The sequence below is a fragment of the Chrysemys picta genome, chromosome 10 (genome assembly GCF_011386835.1).
Source record: "Chrysemys picta bellii isolate R12L10 chromosome 10, ASM1138683v2, whole genome shotgun sequence".
Taxonomy (NCBI): domain Eukaryota; kingdom Metazoa; phylum Chordata; order Testudines; family Emydidae; genus Chrysemys; species Chrysemys picta.
The window spans coordinates 75,654,427-75,673,907 of NC_088800.1; the positions used below are offsets into that span (position 1 = coordinate 75,654,427).

General features: G+C 40.8%; 1 protein-coding gene across 8 annotated transcripts in view; it reads right to left on the reverse strand.

The window, feature by feature from the left end:
• Positions 1-9,106: 9,106 nt before the first annotated feature.
• The window catches only part of C10H7orf50 (chromosome 10 C7orf50 homolog), a 196,069-nt gene continuing 185,694 nt past the window's right edge, over positions 9,107-19,481 (reverse strand). For all 8 annotated transcript variants that reach the window (XM_065560049.1, XM_024102365.3, XM_065560050.1 and 5 more), the window contains 2 exons: positions 16,745-16,826; positions 9,107-12,927 (listed from right to left, as the gene is read on the reverse strand). In XM_065560049.1, coding sequence (XP_065416121.1) covers positions 12,745-12,927; positions 16,745-16,826 — 265 coding nt within the window. In that variant the 3' untranslated portion in view covers positions 9,107-12,744. The remainder of the gene's footprint in view (positions 12,928-16,744; positions 16,827-19,481) is intronic.

The window sequence follows — 19,481 nt, forward strand, 5'->3', positions numbered from 1 at the left end:
CATCAAATTAGGCCTGAATAAAGATTGGGAGTGACTACAAAAAGTAATTTCCCCTCTGCTGATACTCACACCTTCTTGTCAACTGTTGGCAATGGCCAATGTCCACCTTGATTGCATTGGCCTCACGACAAAAGTAACGTTCCCTCTCTTGATATTCACCCCCTCTTGTCAACTGTTGAGAATAGGCCACTTCCACCTTAATTGAATTGGCCTCATTAGCACTGACCCCCCACTTGGTAAGGCAACTCCCATCTTTTCACATGCTGTATATATATACTGCTTACTATATTTTGCACTCCATGCATCTAATGAAGTGGGTTTTAGCCCACGAAAGCTTATGCCCAAATACATTTGTTAGTCTCTAAGGTGCCACAAGGACTCCTCGTTGTTTTTAATGAAACAATGTCACTGATGTATTCTTGATCTCTTTGCATTAGCAATTTTGGCTTTTGCTTTGTTCAAAGACAGCTGAAATACTATTCAAAATTATTTAGAAAACGAAGAGGGGGCCCCCTGGAGATATTTTATATACATAACAAAGCCATTCAACATTTTCTATGACTCAGCCAATCTCTGTAAACAATTGTCAATATGACTATAGTTTCATAGCCTGTTCTCTGCTATATACTGTTTTTAAAAAATAATAAAGTAATATGATTTAATAAAATGCAGAGTATTATTTCATGACAAATTGCTGCATTGATGGTCACTTTTTGCCTCAATTTTTATTTAAATGTTATAAAAATTTGAAATCCAAACAGCTATCCAGGCTATTTTGAGACTGAGGCCAACTCCTGCATTTAACTGTAAGATTTTATCTAACTTTGAGGAATGGTTTTCGTCCTGGTTTTCTGTACTAATTCACTTGGCTAAACTTTTCCACATATTAATTAGGCTTAACTATAATTTGCTTAGGAACTTCTCCTCCAGGAAGGAAAGCAAGAACACAGGGTAATTCACAGTGTAACATTTGTAATGCAATCATCTGTTTATTGAAGGTTTTTCATCGTTTTGGTACAAAAAGCGCATTGTGGGAAAAAAAATAACCAAGCCTTTAAATTAAAACACGTAGGAGTTTTTCTTCGTTTAGACCCAAGAAAAAACAAAGTTCCTATTTGTAACAGGCAATGAAAGCTACAAAGAGGAGTTTATTAGGGGCAGCTAATATTTGGTTGCATTTATGCAATAGGCTTCACCATTAGACAACTGACCACAAGCTGAGTTCTATGATGCAAGTCAAAGGCATTCACTCAGGCAAAGCTCCTACAGACATCCAGGGAGTTTTGTTTGAATGAGGACTGCAGATTAGGAGTTGATAGCATCCAGGTGCTTTGTGATAAAAACCAGAGTATGGTGACTTGTGGAAGAGTCTTAAAGCAAAACTTCAAAATTTCCCCTCTCCATGCTTTTTAATTGCTTACCTTTTTACCCATCCAGAGAAAAACAAATTTGAAAGCAGACAGATTTCACCCCAGTGTAATCTCCCCTTTTTCCAGTACCAGAGTTATCCCCTTTCCGCCAGCACCAGCTCTCTTTCTCCATTCACAAGTCATCCACTATCCCTTGTGCTGGCTCTTCACATGAGCATTGGGCAGACAGCTTATCTCCCCTGTGCTGGCAGCTCCACTTCTGGTAGTGGTGCACAGTCCACAGGCATGACGAGGTCTGTGAGGTGCAGGAATTGTGATCCCACAGAGCAGAGTGAAACTGGAGTTTTGCTCCAGTTTGAACCAATTTAAATCCAGAGCAAAGCTGCTGACTTCAGTTAAGTTACTCCAAGTTCTACTCCAAAGAAGAAAGATGGTCCAATGATTAAGACTCTAGCCTAGGACACTGGGAGCAGGGAATTGAACCCCACTGTCCCATCACAGATTTCCTCTGGGATTTTGGAGAAGTCACTTAGCTTCAGATAATAGCACTTCCCTATCTCACAGGTGTATAGCTGGGATAAATATATTCAATATTGCATGGTGCTCAGATACTGTGGTAATGAGATCCATATATGATCTTAGACAGATTCTGCTTCCAGTTGTAGGAGAGTCTCTGGATGATGGTTCAGATTTACTCACAGATGACAGGAGATATTTGCAAAGCACTTTGAACATGTGAGTACATTCCAAGTGCTAAATACTATTATTATAGTTTGGTTAATGTCATAAAAAGTAAATACCTCTGCATTCTTCTCCTTTGGACTGAGATGTCCTGAAGGAGATGAGTCGGCTTTGTGCTGCTATTCAGCATACTTACACATGAATTAAAGTTTTTTACATGTATTCCACCTCTTTCACAATAGTTGTATGCAAGACCCTATAAAAAGGAACAGTGCTGTTTTTCAGTTGTTTAGACCCTAAGAGGGAACTTCAAACACAGTTCAAAGAAGTTACAAGTTGTTCCCCTCTGCACACCACAGAGTACAATTCAACAAGGACAAAAAGTCTCCTCATGTAACATGGAGACTATATTTTTTTAAATATTGAGATGTTATGGCAGCCAAGAGTCATGACAGGTGGCATGTTGCCTTAACCATAAGCACACAGCTTCAGGAGGTTACGTTCCTTACCATCATTCCTGCCCTCAGGCATGTTTCATGCTCCACACGTGGTTTCTTTGCTCCGGGTAATCATGTCCATGTAACCGTGCCCACTCACAGGTTGAGTGGGCCATTTTTAACAGGGCAAAGGCAACAAATAAATAGGGGTGCAGGTGGGCAACTTCCAGCATTTTGCAGGACCTCCTCTTCTGCAGGACATCCTTCCTTTGTGAAAGACAAAGAGGTTGTTTGCATTTATTCATGCACCCCCAGTAGAAGGTTTAGTTTTGACTATGGGCTTCATCCTAGCCACTTTCAGCCTGTGGACAGAAATAGTTTGAAATAACTGGTTGTGACTAGCAGCAGCCCGTAAATGGGGCATTACATTCAAGCAAGAGATATGGCTGGTTCTACTTAAGAATGCAGAGGGGTGGCTGTTGTCTTGCTGTTGCAACTCACAGAATTCCCCATAGACGGATGCCCTGGTTCACACACCCATTCAATGAGCAGTACTGTATCACGGTACTATATTGTTGCAATCTCATGAAGCTTAGGGAGGTACGGCTAATTCAAAGGATGCTACCAAAGCATCCTTTATAGCTCCATTAAAATAGTGCAGACAAACATCCAGTTTCAAAGTCATGCTTTGGTTCCAAGCCAGCCCAACTGCAGATGTTTATTTCAACAGTGCCACAGGTACACATGGACACTTACAGTCAAACCACAGCCAGGTTCTTGCCTTCGGAAGCTTACAATTTAATTTATACGTAGCACAGCAAAGGATGACCCAGACAGGGTTGAAAGGATTGGTGTATATGAAGGATGAGCATTACAACAGTAAAAGATCATGTGACGTTTTAGTTACACATACATCTCATTAGCTCATTTTTTTAAAAAAATGAATCGTGTAATTATGGGGGAGATCCCCCCAGTTTAGGTTGCTTCACATTTTCCATGATAAAAGATTGTTTATTTGAGAAGCGCTAACACCACCATTGTTTGCAGCGGGCCTTTGAAATTCAGCAGGAAGAAATTATTTGGCTAGGAAAGTGCCTTTTCTTTGTTCCATTAAATTCCTTTCAGATTGAGCTGTTATAAACAATTAAATCACTATTTCCCTTCTCTTGCTTGCATGTTTCAGAAGAAAGTTGGCAGCATGCCAAAATAACGGAGCGTGAACATTCTAAAGAGCTGGGGTCATGCTCCCACCAGAGCAGGAGCAGGAGTAGCACTTGCTGCATTGAGAACAGTGTAGAGGTCCCAGAGCGGCTGTAGCAGCAGGGAAAATTCCCCTGATTAAATCTCTGGATCTGTGCCCCATCACCTTCCTCTGGGACACTGCCTGGGGCAGGTGTCCCCACTTCCCGGAAGCTAGAGGGGGAAGAGAGAGAGAGAGCGCGTGGGGTCAGGCTATCCTTGACCATCTCTGGGCACAGCACATGGGACCATTTCTACTCTGGGATAACAGCTTTCTCCTGCTACCAGCCACTATGGTTAGGCTCAAGGTGTAGACATCTGTGCTGCAATGCAGGGTTCAAACCCTTATGTTTGTACCTAATTTTTAAAAAGTAATTTAACCTCCCCCACAAAAAACTAGGAAATCACAAAAACTATATTACAAGAATGCCACAGAGATTGGAAGTGAAACAATTGAAAGTCAGGATATGCCATATTTATTGTTGCCCATGCAACCTTAATTCTACCTCGTTGTGTGTGTACGTTATAAAAGTCTTTCATTACATGCATACTATTTTTTTTTAAACAGAGGAACCCTGCTTTATTAACTGCCCCGACTGGCTGCACAAGGGCGCAGAATTAAAGTTACATGCCTACAGGCATTTCCTAACTTTGGAGTGCTTTGTATTACAACCCAAATATCTTTCTTCTCATGAGGTTTCTTGTATGTAATGGAATAGTTTGAAATAGCAAATGCTGGCACGTGAGCAGGAATGGTGGAGTGGAACTCAGAACTGGAAGGCTAACTGGAAGCAAAGACAGTTCATAGAATCATAGAATATCAGGGTTGGAAGGGACCTCCGGAGGTCATCTAGTCCAACCACCTGTTCAAAGCAGGACCAATTACCAGCTAAATCATCCCAGCCAGGGCTTTGTCAAGCCGGGCCTTAAAAACCTCCAAGGAAGGAGACTCCACCACCTCCCTAGGTAACGCATTCCAGTGTTTCACCACCCTCCTAGTGAAATAGTTTTTCCTGATATCCAACCTGGACCTCCCCCACTGCAACTTGAGACCATTGCTCCTTGTTCTGTCATCTGCCACCACTGAGAACAGCCGAGCTCCATCCTCTTTGGAACTCCCCTTCAGGTAGTTGAAGGCTGCTATCAAATCCCCTCTCATTCTTCTCTTCTGGAGACTAAACAATCCCAGTTCCCTCAGCCTCTCCTCATAAGTCATGTGCTCCAGACCCCTAATCATTTTTGTTGCCCTCCGCTGGACTCTTTCCAATTTTTCCACATCCTTCTTGTAGTGTGGGGCCTCACCAATGTCGAATAAAGGGGAATGATCACGTTCCTCGATCTGCTGGCAATGCCCCTACTTATACAGCCCAAAATGCCGTTAGCCTTCTTGGCAACAAGAGCACACTGTTGACTCATATCCAGCTCCTCGTCCACTGTGACCCCTAGGTCCTTTTCTGCAGAACTGCTACCTAGCCATTTGGACCCTAGTCTGTAGCAGTGCATGGGATTCTTCCATCCTAAGTGTAGAACTCTGCACTTGTCCTTGTTGAACCTCATCAGGTTTTTTTTGGCCCAATCCTCTAATTTGTCTAGGTCCCTCTGTATCCGATCCCTACCCTCTAGTGTATCTACCACGCCTCCTAGTTTAGTGTCATCTGCAAACTTGCTGAGAGTGCAGTCCACACCATCCTCCAGATCATTAATAAAGATATTAAACAAAACCGGCCCGACCCTTGGGGCATTCCGCTTGAAACCGGCTGCCAACTAGACATGGAGCCATTGATCACTACCCGTTGAGCCCGACGATCTAGCCAGCTTTCTATCCACCTTACAGTCCATTCATCCAGCCCATACTTCTTTAACTTGGCGGCAAGAATACTGTGGGAGACCATATCAAAAGCTTTGCTAAAGTCAAGGAATAACACAACCACTGCTTTTCCCTCATCCACAGAGCCAGTTATCTCATCATAGAAGGCAATTAGGTTAGTCAGGCACGACTTCCCCTTCGTGAATCCATGCTGACTGTTCCTGATCACTTTCCTCTCCTCTAAATGTTTCATAATTGATTCCTTGAGGACCTGCTCCATGATTTTTCCAGGGACTGAGGTGAGGCTGACTGGCCTGTAGTTCCCCGGATCCTCCTTCTTCCCTTTTTTAAAGATGGGCACTACATTAGCCTTTTTCCAGTCATCTGGGACCTCCCCCGATCGCCATGAGTTTTCAAAAATAATGGCTAATGGCTCTGCAATCTCAGTTGGGAAGGGACTGAAGGAGGAAAGGGAAGATACAAGGCATAGAAAATCGGGGAGGAAGCTCCCAGCAGAGGATGCAGAATGAAAAGAGGTGCGCAACCTTTTGTGAAGATGGAGGCCACAGGAGCTACAAGGCAAAGACCCAAAGCATAAAAAGATGAGTAGAACTCACAATTTTTGCTGAGTGTAGAAAAAACAATAGTAACAGGCAACTGCATCACTGTTCTCTTTCCATCCTAAGGGTCCTCCAATTGTAATCAGAAATAATATAAAGTGAGCAGTGTACATCTTGTATTCTGTGTTGTAATTGAAATCGATATATTTGAAAATGTAGAAAAACATCCAAAATATTTAATAAATTTCAATTGGTATTCTATTAACGGTGCGATTAAAACTGATATTAATCATGATTAATTTTTTTGAGTGAATCATGTGAGTTAACTGCGATGAATCGACAGCCCTAATTATATTCATTGATTAAACTCGTTTTCCTGCTAGGTAACGTGTATGCAACAAAACCGTACTGAACTGAACTAGGTCCTGGAGGTGGGTTAGAATTCCTAGAAGTCGGGTTCAATATGAAGACAAATTGAAACAATGGTTTCTCTTAGCTTGTTGAAGCTTGAAGAAGCAGCTTGAGCTAGAATGAAAGTTTGCCAAGTATGGTGTTGACTGAATGGAGGTTGAATGGTGGTTGAAGCATGAAGGGACATATGAATCTTTAGCGCATCTGGCACGTAAATATCTTGCAATGCCAGCTACAATAGTGCCATGCAAATGCCTGTTTTCTCTTTCAGTGACATTGTGAACAAGAAATGGGCAGCTAGGGGGAGGGATAGCTCAGTGGTTTGAGAATTGGCCTGCTAAAGCCAGGGTTGTGAGTTTAATTCTTGAGGGGGCCACTTGGGGATCTGGGGCAAAATCAGTACTTGGTCCTGCTAGTGAAGGCAGGGGACTGGACTTGATGACCTTTCAGGGTCCCTTCCAGTTCTAGGAGATAATAATATAACATATGGAGATATACCTATCTCCTGCAAATATAAACAAACTTGTTTGTCTGAGCGATCGGCTGAATAAGAAATAGGACTGAGTGGACTTGTAGGCTCTGAAGTTTTACATTGTTTTATTTTTGAATGCAGTGTTTTTTTGTACATAATTCAACATTTGTAAGTTCAACTTTCATGACAAGGAGATTGCACTACAGTACTTGTATTAGGTGAATTGAAAAATACTATTTCTTTTGTTTTTTACAGTGCAAATATTTGTAATAAAAAATAAAGTGAGCACTGTACACTTTGTATTCTGTGTTGTAACTGAAATCAATATATTTGAAAATGTAGAAAACATCCAAAAATATTTAAATAAATGGTATTCTATTATTGTTTAACTGTGCAATTAATTTTTTTAATCGCTTGACAGCCCTAAATATAATCTAATTTCTGAATAGATGAAGTTTTACCATGTAAATTCTTGTGACGAATTTAATTATAAATCACTGCTACAACCAACTTGCTTTACAAAGGAGAAGCACATTAAGTTGTGTCCCAGAATGACTAGAATCACAATAAACAATTAAGATCCTTATTTGCTGGGATATAAATAACTTGTCCATAACTGTAATAACTGTACAGGACAGAAGGCATAAATGAAACCACTCATGGCTAAAACAGATTAAACCACAGGAAAGTTTTATGCTGATAAAACCTGATTTAGTTTAATTAACACTAGTTCAATATTTGGATTATACACTAATAACAAAATCCAGATCTTTGGAAAGCTTTTTTTAAAAATTAAACATTCAATCAAATGACATCTCTCACCTTATCTGGGCCCAGTGAAATCAATAGCAAAGTTCCCATTGATTTCAATGGTGCAGAATTGACCCCCTCCCCCCAGTCACTCACATGGCTTCAGCATAATGATGTAGATCTAATTTTTGGAAACAGAAAAAGATATCGACGTCTTAAAAGGTGGAAAATACAGAGCTTCGCCAATTAAAAATGTTTGATATCTGTTTTACTCAGTGGAAAAAATAGTATGTGATCATGCAATTCATGACTGTGTTGTAACGTTTACGCAGCCGGAGAGTGAATGAAGGTTGCACAGGTTCCTTTCCTGTAGTTATTGGTGTGTAAATTATTTATAGACTGAATATACTATCTGATGGTTTATGCTGTACATTTAATACTGTAGGTTAAGCTGCACTCATATCTTTCATGCTGTTCTCCAAAAATGCATAAGTTTGACACTGGATCGCTCTTTTTTAATGGCTGTTGCTCTGCTCTGGTCCATGTAGTGGGTGGGAGGAAGAAGAAGAATTTCTAAGGGCTGGTCTACACTGCGGGGGGCGGGGGGTGTGTATCGATCTAAGATACGCAACTTCAGCTACGTGAATAGCATAGCTGAAGTCGAAGTATCTTAGATCGATTTACCTGGGGTCCACACGGCGCGGGATCGATGGCCGCAGCTCCCCCGTCGACTCCGCTACTGCCGCTCACTCCGGTGGAGTTCCGGAGTCGACGGGGAGCGCGTTCGGGGATCGATATATCGCGTCTTAACGAGACGCGATATATCGATCCCCGATAAATCGATCACTACCTGCCGGTACGGCGGGTAGTCTGGACGTACCCTTAGTAACTAGAAGGTGTGAGATCAGACTAGGTCCACCCTTCTTTAAAATTAACCTACCAATAAAACAGAGCCATCCTGCACTGGGTAAAAAATGAACTACACATTCAATATCTACAATTTCTGCTTCCTAAATGAGGATGGAGAATCCATTTCCTCAGTAATTTTAGAACCATGGTAACAAATTAAAAGTGAGAGCAGACACTAGATAACCAAGAAGATGCACAACACACAGTGGAGATCATCCAAATTAAAGAGAACTCTTCTACAGTGTCAAATTTTTAGTAATTAGTATTGTCATTAGAGGCACATCTCCAGCTTTAAGCAATTTTGAGTAATTAATGTTTTTATATTTTGCATGAGAAGTCCTGACTTCAGCATTTTCCTAGTGTACAAATTCTCCTAGTCAGAGCCACACAATGCAGATTAACTCAGTTGAAAGGCAATTAGAGTAAGCAGAAGAAAATGTAATTTGTCAGTCGGTACAAACTATTACTTCTAGTCTTGGATTTGATTTTTATTAACAATACAATTGGCTGATTAAAAGAGAGGCAGACACGTGATTTTGTCAATTCATATTAACACATTTGCTGAGTATCTAAGCTACAAGTGCTATAAAATATTGAAAATTTTAAAATGACCATACAGACAAAAAAGCTAAGCAAGTGACAAACCCAAATTCCTTCCATAGGCTAGACTGCTTACAAGATTTTAATGAAAATATAGATTTTAGAACTTAAAATATCGAAGAGGAGGCCTTGTTATCTGTATTAAACAAACAAACAAACATTTAAAATAGTGAACTGTGTAAGAAGCTGGAGTATGGCTTAGTGGTTAGTTCACGGGGTGGCAAGTCAGAAGTCCTGGGTTCTATTGCCAGAACAACTACTAACTTTCCTTGGGATCTTGATCAAGCTCTCTGGTTCAGATCCTCAAAGGTATTAAGGCACTTAACTTCCTGTGCTTCTGTGCCTGAGACTTCTCATCTGTAAAATGCAGCTAACAACATATACCTACTTTCCTACAAGTTTTCTGAAAGACCTGTTCATAAATCAGTGTGAGATTCTCCAGTGAAAGGGTCTGTAGAAGTGCAAAGTATTATTAAGAGAATCAAAGACCACAATTTGCCCTTTCCTGTTTTAATTACAGTGTTAGACCGAAGATGGAACTTAGAACACTGAGGCATTAAGAGCCCTGGTAACTTTAAGCTAACAAATATACAGTAGCAATACAATACATGAAGTTTTAGGTTCCTTTTACCTAATAATTGCTAGTATTGGGGAGTGGCTTAGAAGATGCCAGTGTAAAAGAGGGGAAAGGGAAGGAATGGGATCTGATGGAGATGGGTATTTCTGCTCTTATACGAGGCTATATCACTTCTCTAACAAACATCACCATTGGCTTTGAGAGGAACCTAGAAAACACTTTCCCCCACTCTCCCAAGCCTTCAGAATTAGCCACACTGATTAATCTAACAAACAACAACAAAAAAGACATGCCTGATACAGAAGACCCCTCATCTCTGGTTCTTTCTCATCCTTCTCTGCTGAACTACATGGTACCTTGGTGTTGGCTGCATGAATGGGCAAGGCTGTAGAATTCAGTCAACCCCATCATAAAAGGGGCATATTTTCTGCCCTGAGCCAACCCTACTGTTATTGACCCAGCCCTTATTATATAGGACCGTTAGTCCCTTGTGTCACCACTTGCTGTTCTGAACCTCATCTCATCCAGTTGCTTTTCATCTCAGTTATTTATTGTGAATGACTCAATTCAGTTGGCTCTGGATCTCCTCGTCTTCCAGACAGCCAACAGTGCTCACATATCAGCCTCAGGCCAGCCGGCAGCACATGGGTATGATGGCGTTCTCTGAGACACGTCAATGATAGAATTAGATTAAGTAGAACAACAAGTTGATTGACAACTGTACTCCAAAATGCATGCAGGACTATTAGTATAATTAAATGGCTTCCACCCAGCTTTACCCTCCTGAAGAAAGTAGATGAGACAGGCCACCTAAACACTGATTGGTGACTTGGGATATGGTATAGCAGGACTTTGTGTACCTGCCGCCATGCCTTTCTTTCATGCCATGTGGCCTCTATGCTTTCATCTACCTAATTTGCCATGCAGCCACTCATCTACAGACAGGCCCTGTTCAAGATTCCTTCAAATTACATCAATCTAAAGGTGCAAGGGCTCTTAAGAAACAGGTGGAAATGAGGGACTTCCCATCCTTATGGGGGCAGGAGGAAATCTTATGACTCTGTTAGGGTCAGGTGAATTAAGTGGAAAAAGGGAGAACCTATGTTCTAAATTCAGATACATTCAAGGTAGTTTGCCAACACAGTCTACTCATGCAAATGGAATGGCTCCTTTTCACATTAGCACAGAAAAAACAGATGATTTAATATTCTGAATGCTACTCTAAATACAAGAGGTGTGATATTACCGCCTTCACATAATCTTGGATGGTAAACTACACTGAGACCAGCAGACATCAGAGTGCACATCTGAAGAAGCAAAACCAGTGTGTATGAGATGAGGATATCTTCTTGAGCTTGCCATTTTATCTTCCAACTGAACTTCATCTTGGGGGAAAGCATGAAGCTCTTTAGGTTTTGTTTGAATTTAATTTTAATCTGCTGCTGCCTATGCTTGTAGTAAAAAAAAAAAATGGAAAAAGGATACAAATGAGAAGTGAGTGGGGCAAATGCAAAAAAGGAGGAAACGAAAAAAAACAATAGAGATGAAGATATGGCAAGAAGGGGAAAAATGCGAGAGAATGAGAAGGGAGCCAGGTAGCACAACTGGTAAGTAAGAAAATGTCCATAAGCAATATGTGTGTCCTCACTGTTTCTGCTCTGGGGATTAACAGGCACTCTCTGTTGTTTTGTTCTCTCTTTCTTATATCTTGGCTCACCCATTATGTTAAATTCCATAATAGTTACCATATTAGAATAGCACATGTTAGATCACTCAACATTTTTGGCTCCCAAAATAATTGTCTTAAAGAGGTCACTATGTATAAGCTGCTTTTATAACTGGCTGTATATTTCAAAAGTTACAGCAATTCATGTATGTGTAGGTTGTCAAAATCCAGCCAAATGCTGTAATTACAAAACCTTTTGAGAATCAGGTCATGAGTGCTGATTAGGAACAAGTACTCAATTCGTATTGTTATTAAAGTGAGATCTCAAACTTTTGAGTAATTAATGCCCTTGTTTTTTGCATAAAAGTCTGGTCTTCAGCGTTCTCTTAGGATACAAATGTTCCCTAGTTGAAGCAACTGAATACAGATTAACTCAACTGGAAAACAATTACAAGAGAAAGATGAAGATGTAATTTGTCAGGCTGAACACAAAATGTTCTAACACAGCATTTCCTGTTATGGACAGCATCTTACTAAAGGTATGATTGGGTGATTTCACAATGGACATCTGATTTGGACTATTCACATCTCTACATTTTCTGAATACCTAGCTATTGCCATAAAGCACCGCAAAAACTTTCAATATCCAGAGGAAAACGAACAAAGCCGACAATCTCCAGATCTTTGCTTAAATTGCTAATAAGTGAATGTGTTATAAACCCATGTTCGACAGACTGAAAATGATCTTTCCCAAATCCAAATGACATGCTGCTAAAACTGAAAGTGATAGATTACAGCTGGCTGATAAAGCACTGTGCTTTACATTCGCTTTTAAAACTACCCCTTGTGAAAGAACCTCCAGGCTTTCTGTCGGTTGTTTTGCTTTTATTAAGAGACACAAAGCTCCTCTCATCGATTAATAGTAATTACATGTTGATACGTGAAGAACTAAAGTGAGACGGATGTTTCCACTCATTTCCAAGACATGCAAAAATTACTTGATGGAGCCAAAATAGAATGTTTAATAATGGGCAAACACTATGGTTCGTTTTGATTACAGTCTCCTTATAAACTGTTTAATGATTGATTTTAAAACACTGTACAATGAGCAATGGAAACATGAAATCTTATCATAATTACAATTCTTAATGAAAAAACATGTATTTACATATTTTTTTGGAAGTTATTTGTTGCATTTCACCTGTTCTCCATACAATGATAGAGACAGGCGAACCTAGAAATCAAATGACCAGGTTTACACACTTTCATGATAATAGCTGTAAAACTTTTCGTATGCGCTCACACTTCTCCAACAGGTCCGGATCTTCTGTATCCGAATTGTCATATTCTTTCATAAGAGCTTCAGCTTTCTGCATGGTTACATCTCGCGCGCTGCCTTTAAGCCCCTCCAGATAGTCCAATAAAATAGAGAAATATTCATCTGGAACCTTTAAGAAGAGAGATAATTGACAATGTAAGTTACGTGATGGGAGAAAATCTCAGCTGACAATTAAAGTCATGTGATGGCACCAGGCTGAATATATACAGGGCTGAGTCGAACAACTATCAGGAATACATGGTTATTAGATGCAAGCAATTCTCAACTCAAATGGGGATATTTATTGGCAGTGTGCTAATCATTGTGGGAGACAATCATTACATATTTGCTCTGTGCTCAGCTTTTAGGATAACACTCTAAGCAAAATGTAATCACAACAAATGCTGAAATACCTATTAGTACATCCCTCCACTTACGGACCAACATCTCAACCCTATACGAGCTGTTGAAGGAGAAAACGGTGGCCCAAATACTACCCTTGGATATGTGTGTGCAAGTTCTACTGAATTCAATGAGAGTTGTATGTACATATCTGAGGAAAAGACTTGGCCAAACAGCTCAGAATACGTATAATAATAGCAACTTTCCACCCTCAATGCCCAAAATTATCTGAGCTGCTGGGAAGAGATACCACCCACTGTCAAACAATAGATTGTGACGTTGACAGAACCATCATAGGAGGGGCTAACATTTAGTTTGAACAACAACAGATAAATTCAGACATATGGAAACCATTTTTAGATCACAGTGAATCAGACTCTGATAGAATCATTTAACTAAAACATGCCTAATGTGAAACAGCGTCACTGTCTCCAAGCACCCCATCTGTTTTTTCTCTTCTCTCTTCCCTTCTCATTAGTTAGTTAGTAACAGGTTACATTTTAGCTTCCTCAGTTAGGATATAATGCTGTTATAACCAATAAGTTGTATTTACATTACTGATAATCCAATAAAGACATTTTAGACATTGGTTTATTCCACATTTTTAACCATAAAGTAATGTATTTTCAAGAAGATCACATAACCTGATTTTCTACAAAGCATTTCTTAAATGTATGTAGAATTTCTAGGACAGCAATTTCTGTTATTAATAAAATATTTTCCCTGTGATTCAGAAGAAGCTAAAATGACCCGTTCTGCAAACATTTATGCACATGTTTAATTTTACACAGGACTTCAACAGGACTACTCAATATGTGTAAAGTGAAGCATATGCACAGGCGTTTGAAGGATCAGGGCCTTACTTAACAGCGAACTGTATGCTTTTATTCTACTTGAGAAATACCATTTTACAGAAGAAAGAATTTTAACAGATAATGAACTTTACAAGTTATTTCTGCACTATCACTGAGCCCGGTAACTTCACTGACTGAAAGTTCTATCATTTGCAGTGAACTGAGGAAATGAGCCTCTAACAATGTAATAGTAAATGAAGGATAATACAAAGCACTAAACCAAAAGCAAAGTCTATATTCAGACTTATAATTTATCCAGTAGGGAAACCAACTATCACTCTTCAGCTACAACACTCCTGTTAAAAACCTACATGAAAAAGGAAATTAACCAGAGGCATAGTGATGAAACTAACTATATACAAAGTGCTGTCAAATGCATAAAGTAAATATACTGAAAAAATAAAACAATCTTCTTGTTTTCTAATCTGGTTCAGTTACAGTAAATTTGTAACAATAGCAGACAAAAAAGATAAGACACAAATATGAGGTTTAGGTTGATAATATTCCTTCAATGGAAATAATTCTCTCTATAGTGAATGTTTGAACTCAACAGCCTCTGTGTACTCTGTACTTTAGCCAAAACATCCATATATAATTTACCCTTCTTTTTACCAGACTTTATTTGTGTAGTCAGACCTCATCATGTATAATTATATCTATCATTATATAATTTAAGCAAAGTGCTTAAAGGGGCAATTAGTAGTCTATGCTAAACTTAGAAATTGTATGTGTGGAGAGAATCATGTGGCTGCTTTGTTCTTAAGACTATAAAGCATTTAGTTTTCAGCCTCAAAGAAAGGGAAACGAAAACCTTTGAAACATTTCTTTAATCTAGCTATATAATTTATTCCAAGTAAGAACCATGTTAACCAGAGAGTATTCTATGTATTTTTCCCTCCACTGAATATGCAATAGTGGTAGACAAACTTAATGGGTTTATGGTTTTGTCTACCATTTCCACTGCCATTTATCTTGGCTTTTGTTTCATTTCCTCTCTTCCAAACAGTTTCCTTGCCTCTAGCCTTATCTGGAGAATGGTTGCTGTTTGTAGACTTGCTTTGTCTACAGTTAGTTCCACAGGGCTGCATAAGCTCGCCAACGGGGCTTGGCAGGAAAAATAAATAAATAAATAAGGCAAATATCACATCTTCCTCCGAGTTTAGATTGTCACCAAAACAATATTTAAGAACGTCTGGTTGAAAAATTATTTTTCTTCAACAAAATGATGCCATGGCTCCAAAGGACAGGGAGTTTGTTGTACACAATTCAAATAATCACTGTTAATAAGTGAGAATAATTTTTGCAGAAGCATTTCTTTTAATGACGATCTCCCTGATGTAATCTGAATTAGGCCTGAGGCAATATTCCAGCGGGCTGTTGATGCCACAGGAAATAAATCAATTGAACATGTACAGTCCAACAGTGCAATGTTGGTATGTAGGAGCCAAACATATTAAATGGAAATATCTATCTAGAAGCAAACCAAATATTATCAACTCTTGAGTGTTCAACAGTACTATATAACTGTGAAGGTGTTTAGCACTTACACATGCCACGGGCCCCCGCAAAGATGTAAACCAGAAGGCTCACACCTTTGAGTGGAGTTCTGGAAAAGACCAAGTTTAAACTACACGAGGAGTCAGAACTGGTAACAGGGGAGAGGCAATTTGACTGGAGAGATCTCAGATCTCAGGCTGGAGTGCTGGACAGAGGGTCTGAACTCCAAGAAGGTGCCCAGCAGCTCCAACACTGGGGTTACGCCTGGTATCTGTTGAGACTCCAGAGTCTTAAATTACACAGGATCCAGCAGGCTGGATCCCCTCACAACAGTCCAGGGAGCTGCTAAGAGGGTGCGCTCAACCAGACCTATGACACCAGTCACCCACCATCTGGATTTTACAGAGTCAGTCCTAACTGACTTTATAGACAGAAGCAAGTACACCTTCCTCTCTGAATTCCACTTTGTCCTATTGCAGGACCTTCAGTTATTAACTGGGCACCACCAGAAGCTGAAGATGGAACTTGGGAAGGAACAGAAAAAGTGCTTTCTTTTGTATTTTATTCATGACTGGAACTTGGTAGACCGTATTGGCTAAAGAAGAGGGAGCAGAATTTAGGCATAAAAATATATTCACCAAAGTGGTCACCCTCACTAAGGGCCTGATGCAGTGAAATACTTACGTATGTGTATCTGCAACAGCTTCAGCTGCCTAAAATGTGAGTATCTATGATTTTAGTACTGGGTTCCACATTCAGAAGTTCAGATTTACCAATACAGCTGAAATATGGTCTAAATGTATCATTCATTTGAATTCAAAATGCAATAATACTTTTTGTACATTCATTATAACAATCTAGTATACACAGGAGAAAGGTCATTCCAAACCATCTCTGGTCTATTATGACCTTTCTTCTAAGTCTTGCTGCATTAACTACAAACGATTTAAAGCAGAGATTGGCAAACATGTCTTGCCAGTTGTTCTGAAAGGCTACAGTAACAAATGATTTCTAAACACTGATGATTTTAGAATCAAATGTATACATTGACTCCTTGTCCAGATGAAATAAAAAATTACACATGTGTTGGGATACCATAGTAACATTTGGTGAACAAAAAACAGGCGTAATTAATTTATAACTACTTGCTTTAAGATATTATTTTGCTAAATAAAAAGTGATGTTAGTACAAACCTTCTCTTTCTCATACATGTGCCAAAGAAGCCAAGTCTGCCTGGTCTTTTGAAACTTCCATTCTTTTGGATTTTTGGACCAGCTGTAACAAAATAAATGAGAAAAATAATTGCTCAAATAAAATACTGGATAATAAAAATACTCAGCACTCACGTAGCACTTTTATATAATGATTCAAAGTGCTTTACCAGCATTACATTAACTAAGCCTCACAACGTCCTTGTGACCTAGGTGTTAGAGTATATATTGTACAGGTGGCAAAAGGGAAGTACAGAAGGATTAAGTGGCTTGCCCTAGGTGTCAAGCAAATCACTGGGAGAGCAAGCCGAAGAACCTAGGAATCCTGACTACCAATCCCTTGCTCAAGACATAGGATAACTTTGCATCATATTTGAAAAATACAGTACATTTTAAAAGCATGCAAAACAAATGCACGTCTGCAAATACTCTCTGAATGCCTCACATGCGAACATTTTAAATATGTAAAAACTGAGCTGGGCTAAAATGTCAGACTGATGTGTGCAATTTGCATATAGTAAGACTGTGTTTTGAAAGCTGGTATATTTTGCTATAAATATAAAGAGGGAAGAAAACTCGTTTGAGAAAATGGGTATTTCTTCTAAAAACAACAGTAGAATAATGAGCGAGTAACAAATCTCACTATGAAATGCATACTGCTTTTTTGCCTCTACAACATAATACACAAAAATCTAGTATCTTAATATGAAACAGTACTAGTCAATATACTGAAGCATTATTACAGATGTAGCCCAATACAAGGGAACATTAACCCTAGTAAATTAAAATTATTAGATTTTAATCTGAAAAAAAGAAAGACAGTTATCATTTCTGTAACTGGTGTTCTGCGAGATGTGCTGCTCATGTCCATTACATATGAGGTGTGTGTGCTCGCCATATGCACCGGTGCCGGAAGTTTTTCCCTCAGCAGTATCCGTAGGGGACCGGCTCTGGCACCCTCTGGAATGGTGCCTGCATGGTGCAGTATAAGGAGCGCTGCTGGCTCTCCCTACCCTCAGTTCCTTCTTGCCAGAAAACTCCAACAGTGGGGAAAGAGGGCGGGTTGTGGAATGGACATGAGCAACACATCTCGAAGAACACCAGTTATGAAAAAGGTAACTGTCTTTTCTTCTTCGAGTGCTTACTCATGCCCATTCCATATTAGGTGATTCCCGAGTAGTACCCCTGGAGGTGGGTAGGAGTTCACGGACATGTAGATTGCAGCACAGCTCTGCCGAATCCAGCATCATCCCTGGCCTGCTGAGTGATGACATAATGAGACATGAACGTGTGGACTGAGGACCACGTTGCGGCTCTACAGATGTCCTGGATAGGAATAAGAACAGGAGTACTTGTGGCACCGTAGAGACTAACAAATTAATTTGTTAGTCTCTAAGGTGCCACAAGTACTCCTGTTCTTTTTGCAGATACAGACTAACATGGCTGCTACTCTGAAACCTGGATAGGAATGTGCACCAGGAAGGCCGATAAAGACACCTGCGCTCTCATCGAATGGGCTCTGACAATTGGTGACAGCAGAACCCCCGCCAGGCCGTAACAGGTCCTTATGCACGAAGTAATCCACTCCTCTGGGTTCAGCCATGCAGCATCCACGCTGAGAGGTGGAGGGATCTGAGGTTGGGGTGTAAGAGTCAACTGTGGTCCTGTGACAGCAGGTCTGGTCGGTTGGGCAGGGGCCCAGGAGCGTGCTGAACCAGTGTCGGCGAGGCCATGTCGGGGCGATCATGATGACCTGCGCCTTGTGCCTCTTGATCTTTGCTAGGGTCCTGCTGATGAGCGGAATCAGAAGGAACGCGTACATCAGGCTCCCTGACCACAACAGGAGGAAGGCATTGGAGAAGGAGCCTTTGCTTAGTCCTTGCCAAAAACAAAACTGGTGGCATTTCCTGTTCTGTCTGGTAGTGAACAGGGCCACTTGGGAAGTTCCCCACCTTTGGAAGGTCATGCAGGCTACCTCTGGATGGAGCGATCACTCGTGGTGAGAGGAGAAGTCCCTGCTGAGCTGGTCCGCCAGTGTATTCCTGATGCCAGGAAGGTGACAAGCTTCCAGGTGGATCTTGTGGCTGATTCAGAAGTCCCAGAGGCGGAGCACCTCCTGACAGAGAGCCGACGAGCACACTCTGCCTTGCCTGTTGATGTAGAACATCGAGGCTGTGTTGTCCGGCAGGACTTGTACCATCTTGCCCGACAGGTAGGGCAAGAAGACTCCGCACACCAGCCGGACTGCTCGGAACAACAACCGGACTGCTCGGAATTCTTTGATGCTTATGTGCAACCGCGCTTCGTCCAGGGACCACGTCCCCTGAGTCTGGACGATGCCGATAAGCGCCCCTCAGCCGAGGTCCGAGGCGTCCGACACCAACTCAATGGAGTGGGGAGGGTTGTCGAAGGGAACCCCTTCCAGGACCATCCTGCAGTCAGTCCACCACTGCAGCGAGGTAAGTATTGCCTGGGGAATGGTAACAATCTTTCCCAGGGTGTCACGGGACTGGGAATAGACTATTGTTGCAGGGGCTGCATCCGGAGTCTGGCATGGCGGACCACGTAAGTGAACGCTGCCATGTGACCCAGGAAGCACAGACAGACCCTGGCTGTAGTCAGAGGGAATGCGGAGACTTATGCGATGAGATTCATCAATGTGTGGAACCTTTCCAACAGCAGGAACGCTGGGGGGGGAGGGATAGCTCAGTGGTTTGAG